Here is a 13,615-nt window from a genome sequence, read left to right as displayed (position 1 = left end):
TAGGTTCCTTGAGACTGGAGGAATTACTATGGGGTCACCCTCCTCTTTAGCCCTTCAATCCTCCCTTTACTTCATTGTTAGAATAATCTCTAATGACAAAGAAACACTTAAGGAAAATTTCAACGTCCTTAGTCTTCTGGGAAATGTGAATCAAAATGACCTGGAGATTTCAACTCACAAAATTAAGAATGGCTGAGATCCAAAACTCCAATAACTGCACATGCTGGGGAGGATGTAAAGAAATAGGTGAAATTGGCAATTGGTGCCAACACTCTGGAAAACCATTTGGTTGCTCCTGGATGTTAGAAACAAACACATCAACCAAATGAACCAGCTATTTCACTCCTGGGCATATACCCTGAATATTCCCCACCTGAATATGGTGAGCAGCAGCAGCTACCCTGACCTCTGGATCATGCCCGGAGGGGGCGTGGAGCCCGAGGAGGAGCCCAAGGAGGAGCCCGACTGCGCGGCTGTGCGCGAGGTGTATGAGGAGGCGGGAGTCAAGGGCAAGTTGGGCCACTTGCTGGGCGTCTTCGAGCAGAACCAGGACCGCAAGCACCAGACCTACATGTTCGTGCTCACCATCACCGAGCTGCTGGAGGATTGGGAAGACTCGGTCAGCATCCGCAGAAAGCGCCAGTGGTTCAAGATTGAAGATGCCATCAAGGTCCTGCAGTGCCACAGGCCTGCGCATGCCCAGTACCTGGAGAAACTGAAGCTGGACGGCTCCCCTACTAATGGGAACTAGGTGGCCAGGTCCCTGCCAGAGAGCAAGCCCTAGTGGACAGAGACAAGCTCAAGGTCACACTGAAGTCATCCTTGATGTGAACCCAGTATTCAGAGGTATTGTCAAGTTCACCTGAGCACCTCTGCGGTCCCCAAGGAGACCACTCATCTGGTTTTCCTCCTACATCTTGGAACACTCCTCTGTCTATCTTGCCAAAAAATGTTTCTGCTCTGGTTGTTGTACTCTTGTGTGTGAACAGACTTAATTCAGCACCTACAGCCTTCGTTGCGCTTTTCGGATGTGTCTGCCTTCTTCATTAGACCTTTGAGAGCAACGACTGTTTTTCCTTACTCTGCATATTCTGCATCAAACACACTACTTGAAATACGGTTGGCATCACTGGAGATCTTTGATGCTATTAGTATTTTGTAGTCTCTTTGTGGATAAACATTTCCCTTCCAATCTGTTGCCAGTAGAATATCCGCTGCCTTTGGATTTACTGATACAATATTCTGTATTTGATGGTGGGCATGAAGAAAAACGGCTATATTGGCAGTTTTCCAAGCTAATTGGGCCATTTATTTGCCTAAGTGTCTTTTGCCTCGCTCCCTGTTTCATTTGGCTGCGGTTCCCCTGCCTTCCCTAGTACCGTCAGCTGGTTCCCCAGTACCAAGCTCTCTGTATGTTTGTGCAGAGGCGTGAGAGTGCTACATCGGTGTCCCTTTGAAAGACTTCGAGGGGAAGAGACCTCTGTAAAGGAAAACACAAAACGAACCATTTAAATGAGGGAGCTCAGCTCAACTCTTGCCAAAAGGATAACTTTATGCCAAGGACAGGGACATATTGCAGAGTTTTGTCACAGGGTGGGTGTGATGTCAGCTTCTTGCACAGCTTCTCCAAAGGGTTCCAAAGAGGTTCTGATTCGGCTGTTTGTTGTGTTTCAATCTTTCATTATAAACCACTGTATTGGGAAAGGCTCGCACTCCCATTTAGTGTTCACACTCTTCCTCATGGTACCAGTGAAATGTATTGTGTCCCCACATCTTACAGATTTAAAATAAAACCACACATTATAATTTACTGGAGTGTCTGCTTGTGATTTGTACTGTGGATTTGCTTTCTAAAGGAACCTTTATCTTTAAGAAAACTGTACTGAAAATTTACACAGATGCTGCTGTTTATTTGCTTCAGTATAATCAGGGTGGTATAAGTTTGTCCATAGATGAGGCAAGATCGACTCTGACATGATAATTGTTGAAGCTGTGTGATAGATGTCTGAGAATTCATTATTCTCTATACTTTTGTATATGGTTGAAACTTTCCATAATAAAAATTGCAAAACTGTATTCCTTAAAAAAAAAAATATATTATCCTGCTTGAGGTAATACAAACCAAAAATGACATGCATGATATGTATTAATTGGTAAGTGGTTAGTAGCCAAATAATAAAAATTGCTTAGGTTTCAGAGCAGGCAGTCTTACTTAGAAAAAAAAAAAAAAAAACCCCTTTTAAACAAAAAGCACCAAGTACAAATCATATAACCAAAATTTCAAGAGGTCAAGGCTGGAGCAGGTTACATGAGGTGTGGTATCCTGGTGGAGCTGAGGGACTTAGTTCTTCTGGACACTGGTAACAGATCGCCATGTCCAGGCAGGGGAAAGCTGTACCTCCAGGCTCCCAGAGAGCTAGGTTCTCTTCCTCTCCTTTTTTGGGGAGGCACTGAAGTCTGATATTGTTACCTTCTGTAACCAGTTAGCATCATAATTTCCCATAGGTTCCAATAAAACTGGTTTTGAATGAAAACGTGCATTTTTTACTGAATTCTCTAAATTCAGAATTTTTTATTGTTCCTTCCTGGCCCGTTATATTGGGTCATCTCATCTCTGTCCCGTTCTTCTCCTAGACTTTGCAGAATACAAAAACACCTAATTGTTATTTCCTTGCAGATATTTACACTTGTATGCTTCAAAGGGCACAATCTGAATTGCATATATGTTCTTTTTGAGTCAAGATCCAGTGTTTAAGAATGCTTGCTACTCATTGAGGTGCAGTGTTTGATTTCCAGTAAGGAATGGATTCAGAACTTATGGTACACATACACAATGGAGTACTACTGAGCTATTAAAAACAATGAGTTCATGAAATTCCTACACAAGTGGGTGGAAATTGAAGCTATCATCCTGATAGATGTAACCCAGCCACAAAAGAACAGTCAGGGTATGTACTCACTTATCAGTTGATACTAATACCCCCACAAAAGCCTCACAATACCCAAGAAACCACAGAACTTGTGAAGCTCTAAAAGAAAAAAAGGCCATAATATGGAACACTCAGTCCTTCAAAGAAGGAAGAACAAAACTGGGGCCAATAAGGTCAAATAGAGGAGCAGGGATTGTACAAAAGATCTACAGAGACTTCCTCCCTTGGAGAATCACCCCATATGCAGACACAAAACTCAAGCAATATTGCTGATGCCAAGCAGTATTGACTGGCAGGAACCAGATATGGATGTGTACTCAGAGGCTCCCCAAGTGCCATATAGACACAGATGGGGATGCTTGCAGATAAACATCAGATTCCACACAGGGACCCCAGTGAAAGTGCTAGAGAAAGGGCTGAAAGAGCTGAAAGATTTGCACCCTCATGGAAGAGCAACATCATCAATCAGCCAAGGCACTGAGGTGGAGAAGGTGATTGGGAGAGGGAGCACCTTCCTGGAAGAAGCAAGTTGAGGGGATGAAGAAGGGAAGTGGTGGGGAAGGGTATAACTTTTGAAATGTAAATAGAGGGAGTATCCAATAAATATGAAAAACATATAAAAGAAAAAGAAATAAAAAAAGAAAGACTGGGAATGTGAGATAGACATGCCAGTGAATTCTTCTGCTTACATCACTTTCCCTTCGCTTCTTTGTCCTCTTTCTGCTTCTTGGTGTGTAGCTGTGGACTTTGCACATGGAGACAGGATGTTCTAGACGTTAAGAGCAACCTGGGCTATGTGGTCAGACCCAGTGTCAAATCAAAGAAAAATGAATCCAAACCAAGTGAATTTTTGGAAATGCTCTACAGGATAAAAGAGTAAGAACTCCTGGCTCTGCCCCTTCAATCTCATGTTCTATGAAGAGCTGCAGCAGATAAAGGAAATGTAGGAATCAGTGTGAGGGGACTGGGTCTGACTGAGTGCAAGTGACTTCCCAACATCCATTTTGGCCCACTAAGCTACTGCTTTAGTTTCTAGCCATAGGCTGAATCGTTCCCATGCTGATACCCACAAGCTTTAGACTACAATGAGTTGAGGTGTTCAGGCAGAAAATAGAAGGTCATGCCCTGGGGTTGATGCCAATATATAGTCAAATTGAGATTGAGACAAGTGTCCTATGCTTGTACACAACAGTATTCTTGAACTGAGAAATCTACCTAACTCTGCTTTGAAACTACTGTGAATAAAGGCATCAGTCACAAAAATTTGGCTTTAAGAAACTATTGTGAACCCGGATTTCGCCTAAGAATCTTCCTGTGTATGGATCTGATCCAATTTACCTACACCATTCAAATCTGAAAATAAACAAGTGGGTAGAAACTCAGCTTTTTCATCAGAGGTTGGTATGGGCTGGGAGGGTGTGGCTACAAAGGGAAGGGTCATCTGGAAGGTATGCAAAGGGTCATAGCAGACAGCAGAACTATCTGTTTCTCATAGCTTGGAATCACAGCCTTTTCAGGCCTCGTTATGGTGATCTGTTAGCAGTGTCCAAGATCAAGAAAGTCCCTCGGCTCCATAAGAATACCTCATCTCATGCAACCTAGTCTAGCCCTGTCCTTCCTTAAATTGTTCTTATAATGTATTACTTGGTGGGTTCTTCTTGTATGTGCTGAGTTCTCTCTCTATAAGATTGTATCAGCTGTATCCTAGATATTCTTTATTTTTGCCTTATATCCACTCTTCAGTTAGTACAGGCCATGCATGTTGTTTTGGATCTGGGTTACCTCACTCAGGATAGTATTTTCTAGTTCTATCCATTTGCCTCCAAAATTCATGATGTCCTCATTTTCTAATAGCTGAATATCTTCCGATGTGTAAAGGAACTTCATCTTCTGTATGTATTCTGCTGTATCTGGGTTGTTTCCATATCTGGCTATTACAAATTCGACTGCTATGAACATAGTGGAGCATGTGCTTGTGTCATGGTTGGGTATCTTCTGGGTAAAGGCCCAGGTGTAGAATAGCTGGCTCATCAGTTCGGAGGGTTTTCAATTTGCTGAGGATCTACAAGATTGTATAACAGAGGGGTTGCACTAGTTTTTAATCCCACCAGCGATGAAAGACTGCCCCTCATTTTTCACATCCTCACCAACATGTGCAGTCACTTGAGTTTCTGATCTTAGCCATTCTGTTTGTTGTAAGGTAGAAGAATCTCGAGTTCATCGTGGTTAGCATTTCCCTGATGACTAATGACTTTAACTGTTTTTAAGTGCTTTTCAGCCGTTCGAGATTCTTCTTAGGTTGAGTTAAAGGAAGGAATAAAGAAGATGAAGGGGAGGGCAATGCCATAGTTACAAAACCAGTCTCTGTGAGCCTGGAAACCCAGGAGCTCACAGAGACTGAGCCCCCAAACCAGGCAATATACACAGACTACTCCAAAGCCCCCTCCACACATATAGCTGAGGAATGCCTAGTCTGACTTTAGTGGGAGAAGATGCTCCTAATCCTGGAGGGACTTGAAGCCCTAGAGTAGGTGAGATGCAGGGGTGTTGGAGTGGAAGGGAGGCACCCTTTGGAAGCAAAGCAGAGGGGGAATTGGATGAGGAACTGTGAGAGGGGGCAATGGCTGGAATGTAATTAAAAAACAAAAGAGATTGTCTGGCCTGAAACTCACAGTGAGTGTCCTACCTCTGCCACCTGTGGGCTGTTTAACCAGAATGTCCAAGTGTGTTCTCATTTACCTCTAATTATTGGTTGGGCACTGTGATTCCTGTGGGATTTTTTTTGTATTATTTAGATTTGTTTTTGTCTTTTGAGACAGTCTCACTGAGAATGTCAAGGTGACCTTGACTTTAAGGCAGTCTGAGCTGCAATGTCAGATGTGAGCTTCTCAAGTGCTTTCACTACTGAATTTAAGCCTGGAATAATTTGATGTGCTTTTAATCTCAGCAACAGGGAGGCAGAGGGAGGCTGTGACTGTCATAACAGCCAGGTATGATATGTGTCTTTAAAACAAAGCAAAGCAAGGGGCTGGAGAGATGGCTCACCGGTTAAGAGCACTAAGAGATCTTCCAAGGGAACCGTGTTCTATTCCCAGTAACTACATGGTAGCTCAGAACCATCTGTAACGGTGCCTTATTCCCTCCTCATCTGTGTCTGAAGACAGGGACATGTACTCGTGCACATTAAATAAATAAATAGACTCATAACTTAGTAAATAAGGCAAAACAAGCAAACAAACACAAAAGACCAACAAACAAATGGTATTTGTATCTGTCACTGATTCCTAGTCTCTTATCTTCATAGAACTCAGGGTGTCCTCAGACTTGCAGGAAATAACCTGTGTGTGTGTGTGTGTGTGTGTGTGTGTGTGTGTATTTGAGTGTAAATGCATATTTACATATATAAAATATGTGTGTGTTTAATAGACTTTGTATATCATTCATAATTTGTTTTCTCCTCTCCTCCCATACCCACCCTTGAGAGCAACAGGAACCCACAGGCTGGATGGGCTTTAAGTCTGATGCCATCCTACTTTATAAACAGGCTTCAATTCAGCCATGGAAGATCCTGTCTAAAGAAGCTTAAAGTAAAAATAAAGTCAAAAGAAGGCATGTTCATCTGCTGATTGATATGTGGTCTATTCCTTTCAAGGAACCCAGGATAGGTGAGCTGGAGAGATGGCTCAGTAGTTAAGAACAATGACTGGTCTTCCATAGGTCCTGAGATCAAGTTCCAGCAATCACATGGTGGCTCACAGCCATCTGTAATGGGATCCTCTTCTGGTGGGTTTTATGACAGCATCAATATACCAATAAATAGATAAAAATAAAATAAAAATTCAATTAAAAAGAAATGAAACTCAGGATGGGCTCAAAATTTTAGGAAAATTCTATCCTTTTTTAAGGAAGTATTCAGATGAAAAATCTGAATATCACTTGAAATTAAATTTTCTGCTTTTTTTTTTCTTATTTTTTGTGGGTTTGGCATCTACCATTAATTTCTGCAGACAGCAGGCCAGTTGATCAGGTGCAGTAGAAATAACCCATTATGACAGTGAGCCTGTGATTTCCTTCCTCCACCATATGAAGTATTGTATGACCTAATAGTCTCTTCTCTCTGGATACTTTATAAAGACTCACAGACCATGCAAATGGCTACTGATGGTTTACTGAACTTAGTGTCTGTTTCCCACTCTACGTAGCTTTCTAGCTTGAAGAACTCAAGCTTCATTTACTCAGCTTGAGTCTTGGGGTTTGGTTCTTGGCTCAGGAAAAAGTAATGTTTTAAAGAAACTGCTGAAGTATGAGAGGTGGAAGAGCATCAGACTGTAAGACGTGTCTTCTCTTCCCTTCTGAGAACTATACTCCTTTCTCCCACCGTGGGTGTACACTCAGAGAGATCAACTGGAGGGATGAACACCATAAGCTGTTTGGGATATGGGCTGGAGCCCATGGAAGAGAAGGCTTACCAGATTTCATAGAAGCCGCCATTGGAGAACTGTCCTGACAGTGGGTGGAAGAAAAAATTGAATGTCACAACTCAACTCCAACTCTTGGGTGACAGACATGATGGGTCTGCCACATACTTGTTGCAGTGGGTTCAACAGAAAAGATTCCATTCATTGGTGTTGTAGGAAGTTGAAGATTCTGGAATTTGACAAAGCCAAAGTCATACCTGCTTGGATGCTGAGCTTGGAGAATCATATGGGAGGGGGAGAAACTGAGATGGGAGGAAGGGGGAGAGAGAGAGAAAGAGAGAGAGGGGAGGAGAGAGAGAGAGAAAGAGAGAGAGAGAGAGAGAGAGAGAGAGAGAGAGAGAGAGAGAGAGAGAGAGAGAGAGAGAGAGCTCTGAAGAATAAGCTGCCACAATCAGGTGGCCTACAAAGTGGATTTGACTGTATCTGTCAGAGATCCCATCAATCTATAAGTGGAAGGAAGACTAGGAGAACTCCAAGGCCAGCCTACATGTCATTAAAAAGAAAGATGATGAAAAAGAAGGATGCTCATCCCTTATTTTTTTGTTGTTTGTCCTCTTTGTTCTGCTTCAGCCATCCTGTTGTTGGACTGTGTCTTGAAGACCCTGCAGTTTTAGATCAGCAGGACCTTCGAGGCACTGCTGACCCTCGTGCATCCACCTGGATGTATTCTTTGCATAACCATATGCATCTCAAAACTAAAATTAAATGTGTGCTATTGTTTATTCATTTTTATATCACCCCAAAGAAATTCTTAAGAGTTTGCACCTGAAGAACAATCGGGCATTACCTGAACTATTTCTTAATGTATTACCATGACAAGGTAAAATAAAATAATATCTTTTAATTTTCCAAGACAGGGTTTTTTTTTTTTTTTTTTTTTTTTGTGTAGCTCTTGCTTGTGTAACTAGCTCTGAACATCTGCCTGGAATCTCTGCCTCCCTGGCGCTGTGGATAAAGTAATGTTCCAACTAAATCCTGCTTAATCATAATTAAATTAATCATTAATAGCCTGATTTTATTCCCGGTTTGGTCTGACTTCTTATACTGATAGCCTAATAACTCCCTAGGTAACCCAGGATGGCCACTATCAGAGGAACCCAGCTGCTCTTGCCTCCTGGTGCTGGAACGATAAATGTAGGTCAACATGCCTGGTCTGGTCTGATTTGTTTTCTTTAAAATACAAAACAGCCCAGAGACCATATAATCAACTTTGTCCACAGGGCTGGCCATGGGCTTGCAACACTCCTGCTTTTGCCTCCCGTGTACAATGCCCAGGCTGGCTCAACAACAGACGTTTATTTAATCTGCCCATCTGAGGAAGCATGGAGACGTTTCTGTGAGACACCTCAGGCAACATGCCATGCTGTGAGATTTCAGAGGGTGGATTGTGTCATGTCTCATGTGCTCACTGACTGAAGATGCAGATCAACTTGGTAGAACTCTCAGACCCACAGGTGGTCAGGCTAAACTATGACTCTGCTCCGGACTCCAGAATTCCAGACCTCTGATTGGCAGCTCCTCTGGGGCTCTGTTGCTGTTACTGTGACAGGTCCTGGTGTATTGAACTCTGGTTAGGAACCAGTACAAAGCCTGTCTGCTGTGTATTTGTGCTGCTCAGCAATCTGAGCAATCCCAGATATATAACTGTGTCCTTGATGTCATTCATGTTTCCTAAGTCCCTCTGCTTCACTAGAAGGCCCTTTCTGATCAGCACAGTCAGTCTCCATGATGCAGTATGGGCCAGGAGAGCAGAAGAGAAGCCAGGGGTTATGGCTCAAGTCCACATAATAGTTAAGTTACATAGAAAGCTGATGGGGTGGGGGTCATAATGAGTTTACCTAATACAGATCTTATGGTGTGTTCCATCCAGGACAGCCATATTTACACAGGAAATACCCTTTTTCAAACACACCGAAAACCTTTCAAAGCAATAAATTAATATGATAAGATTGCAGAGCTCAGTTTGAGAAAAAATATCTTGGAGGGCGTGAGACTTAACCAGAATCTCTGATTTTAAACATCCACCCCCTTAGAAATCTCATTCAATCAATTTAAAGACGTAACTGTCAAAATAATATTAAGTGGGGAGAGACTTCATCATCCCACCAAGTGAGAGCTTGTTGCTGAAAGGAGGGGTTATAAGGGAATGTGTGAGAAAAGGTTGAATATAAGGTTCAATATGGCTGCACAAGACACTCTGAGGCTTTGAACCTGGACAGACCGCATGTCATTGCGAGGGTTAAAACCTTGAAAGCAGTGTACTGATCAAGCCATTCAATCCCCTATAGGGTTGGTCCATCTTACCAAGCCTAGCCAGTCTCCCATCTTTCATATTCTGATTATTTTGTTGTTGTGTTTGTTTGTTTCCTGGTTCGTTGTGACATTTTTGAAGTAGGGAATTGTTGATCATTGTTTCCCTTACCTCTGGAGTTCTGGGCAAACTAAATGCAGAACATTAGAATGCATTCACCTTGTGCTGCTTCTGTGGATTAGATTGGAGCAGATCGCCAGTGGTCAAGGCATGGGAAAATGCAGTGTAAGACATGGAAGACAGAAGTTGGAGTTCTCATCTTACCAGTTGCTGCTGGAATCTATATAAAGACAGGTTGGGGGTCCACGGGGCACCTCCACATTCAATTGCCACTGCGTACAGAGATTTAAGAACTGAGTGGTCCTTTGGGCTGAGGACAAGCCTGGGACAAGGTGCTGTGTGTGTTTGTGTGTGTGTGTGTGTGTGTGTGTGTGAGTTTCTGTGTGTGTGTGTGTGTTTGTGTGTGTGTAAGTTGGTCAGTAAAAGTCTTTATCTTTTCTCAGTGGTTGTCTGTGAGCACAGAGGGGCCTTCTGCTGGAAGCTTAGGCTCTGTAGGCAAAGGCTATCTCTATGCTCCCCACAATGGTTCATGATGAAAGAGACACATACTGGTTCCAAACTGATTATGGATTGTTTATCAAGGAAAATGGGTGCATATGACTTTCTCATCTGGACAAGAGATAAAATGTGTTTTGCAGAAAGGAATGTCTAGGAGGGAAGCATATGGCCTAAACCCTCAGGACCTCTAGAAATCAAATTAGTGTTGAAAAACACTCTTCAGGGGTACCTGAGCTTTGGTTTGTTTTTTATCTATGAAGTGTGGAACGTGATCCAGGCCAGGAACATTTCAATTCATGTGGGAAAGGACTTCCTCCGGTGCAAGCCTACTGAGGGGACATACGAAATAGCTGGAGGAGTCTTACTGCTTCTTCCTACAGGCATGGGGAAAGGGTCCAATATCTATGTAAGATGTAGGATGCTGGACGGGATGGGTTTCTCTGTCAACTTGACACAAAATGAAGTCATCACAGAGGGAGGAGGCTCAGTTGGTACATGTCTCCATGAGATTCAGCTGTAAAGAATTTCCCTGTTATTGATCAATTTGGAAGTGCCCAGATCAGTGTAGGTCATAATATTCCTAGGCGAGTAGCCCTGGCTTCTATAAGAAAGCAGGATGAACAACCCATTAATAGCTAGCTGGGTAGCACCCTTCCTCCATGGTCTCTGCATCAGGTCCTGCTTCCAGATTCCTGTCCTGTTTGAGTTCCTGTTCTGATTTCCTTTTGTGATGAACAGCAGCCTGGAAGTGTAAGCTGAAGAAATCCTTTCATCCCTAACTTCCTTAGGGGTCCCCACATTTCCTCACAGTAATAGAACCCCTAACTATGACAAGTTATTACTAGCATAATGGGATATTGCTGAGGTAGACCTGACCATTTGTCTGGGAGGATTTTGGAAAAACCTTGGAACATTTAGCTAGAAAAGCTATTGAGTGTTAAGAGCTCACTGGGAAGTTCCGGAAACTTAAGTTATTAAAGGATAAATGCAGCATGGATGTTGGAGGCCTAGCTTATGAAAAATTAGAAAGAAATATAAAGAATGAAATATAAAAAGTGAAATATCATGGTTCTCGACCATTTTGAATTGAGATTCCCTGGTTCTGTTTTGCTGAGGCTTAAGATTCACCTGTGATAAATACTATACCAGAACTACTAAAGTGAAACATTGCTTTGCTGGGATAATTGATGCTGGTCAGATAGAGCTGGGAAGTGTTTGCTAAGAACAGAAAAGCTGTGTTGAGGTCATGTATTGGGAGACACAGGCATGCAGACTTTTGTGTTCAATCCAAACTGGATTACATAATGAGTTCCAGGACCACCAAAGATGCCCAGTGAGACTGTATCTAGCTACAAATCCAAACACATTAGTCAAGATTGGAATTGAAAGATGGCCCATAGTTTAAGAGTACTTGCTGTACTTTCACAGGACCTAAGATAGAATTCTGGCACCCATATAGTAATAATCACCTTTAACTTCAGCCCAGGGAATCTGATGCCCTTCTAGCCATGAGGTCACATCTATATACATGCATACAACCACACCAACATACACTTATATTTTTTTAAAAGAAAAAATATTATTGAACGAATCTTTTGAGTCAAAAAAAAACAGGGCTAATGAAATAAGCCACCATATCCTCACCCAGGGGATGGTGTTCCGACCCCTCCTCCATAACTGAGCTAGAGATGGACACATTCAGGCATTTAGGGGCTCAAAACTGCTCCAAGTCACTCTCTCTGAAGTGTGTGTGTTCAAGAACAAGGTCAATGGACATCAGTCAGACCTTCAGCCTAGTGATAAGCATTTGTTTCTTTTTTCCTCCAGGGCGTGGTCTGGAGCATAATTCTGTGGGCGTGATACTTCAGCTCTGTTCTCCCTATAGCCCTAGTACTGAGTTTATTCTCCCAGCAGGAGACTGACCTAGAGTTTGTCTTTGAGGAGATGGCTTATTCTGGGGTCCTTAGAGATCAATTCATAAAATGATAGGACATTTGGGACTAGGAAACAGTATTGCCCAGAAGCACAAATCTAGAATAGCAAGCCTGTAAAGTAACACATTCTGAAGAGAATCAGGCAAGAAGTGAGTGCTGGTCTCTCCTTCACATCTATGCTATGTGGTATGGCAGGTTCCGTTAGTAATTAACACTGGAATCAACATATAAATTCTGAAACAGAAAGACACAAACATGTTTGTCTACGATTCTGTCCTGTTTGGCTTTAACGCAATGTCTGTTTTCCAAGTATAGACAGAGTGCTCTTAACAGTCAAGTGAAGTGGGCATGGCATTGACTTCCTGGAATTCAGAAAAATGCAGGGAACCTCTTCCAGAAAGTCATTACACCACCATTGCATCCCTAAGAGACAGATGACAGCTCAAATATAAACGAGCTTATGTTGGTGTGGTAGGGAAGGGGCTTTAGGATCAGCATGGAAATGACATTTCCAAAGAAATTGAGTCTAGATAAGGGCACAGTGTCTCATGGCTTTAACCACAGCCCTTAAGAAGCAGAAGAAGATGAACCCAGTCAAGAACAATAAAGTAACAAACTAAAAAATATTTGAGATAAAGACTGAGATCTATCTGTATTTAAGTTTTCAGCCACAAAAAAGAGGACGTCATGCCAAGTGAAGTGTATGGATACAGAAAATTTACTCAAGAGGACATACTGGAGAGATGTAACACACAGAAAATGAAGCTGGGCTTTGATTTTATTCCAACACAGACAATGGCTTTCCTCCATCAACAGGGGTCATAACTCACAGTCCTATTTCTGGCTTTTTGAACTTTTTATGTAGATCAGGCTGGCCATAACTCACTAAGATCAGAGAGCCTCTGTCTCTCAGTTGCTGAGATTAAAGGTGTGTTTGACCCTGCCTGGTTCAGTTCAAATGATTGATATCCATGACTTAGATCCTTCTAAGATACCTTCCTTTGACTGAGAGTCAAGAGCAAGATTTTTATCCTTGACATCAATTTGATATTGTTTTAAAGGACATAAGCCTTTGGCGTGTTCGGGTAAATCAGTAGTGTCGAGAGAGACACCCACCCAAAAGGTGCTAGTCAAGTGCCTGCTTATGTGCCAAGAGGGAACTGCTTTTGGGATAGACCCTTTCTCCATTTGTTTGGGCCTATGTGAAACCAAGCTGCATCAAGGGTACATGTGTGTGGGAGCCCTAGGTCAGGTCTTCGCATATTCTTTTGATGATGGTTCAGTCTCTGAGAGACCCACGTGTTTACATTATTTGACTGTGTTGCTTTTCCTTTTAGCTCCTATTGTTTTTGAAGCTTGTAGTAATCCACACACCAGCTGAGGGTTGAAGGAGATTGCATGTAG

The 13,615-nt window shown here is 42.4% G+C and overlaps 1 protein-coding gene across 1 annotated transcript; it reads left to right on the top strand.

Moving 5' to 3' along the window:
- Positions 1-379: 379 nt before the first annotated feature.
- On the top strand, positions 380-751 carry LOC308424349 (diphosphoinositol polyphosphate phosphohydrolase 3-alpha-like; the record flags this gene model as incomplete). The annotated part of the gene is made up of 1 exon (XM_080921269.1): positions 380-751. One exon carries the CDS (start codon positions 380-382, stop codon positions 749-751), a length of 372 nt encoding a protein of 123 aa, XP_080777395.1.
- Positions 752-13,615: the final 12,864 nt, after the last annotated feature.

Source organism: Micromys minutus, assembly GCF_963924665.1.
Source record: "Micromys minutus genome assembly, chromosome: 9".
In the NCBI taxonomy this organism is placed as follows: Eukaryota; Metazoa; Chordata; class Mammalia; order Rodentia; family Muridae; genus Micromys; species Micromys minutus.
The sequence above is the reverse complement of the archived record's forward strand: the minus strand, read 5'-3'. Positions and strand labels throughout refer to the sequence as shown.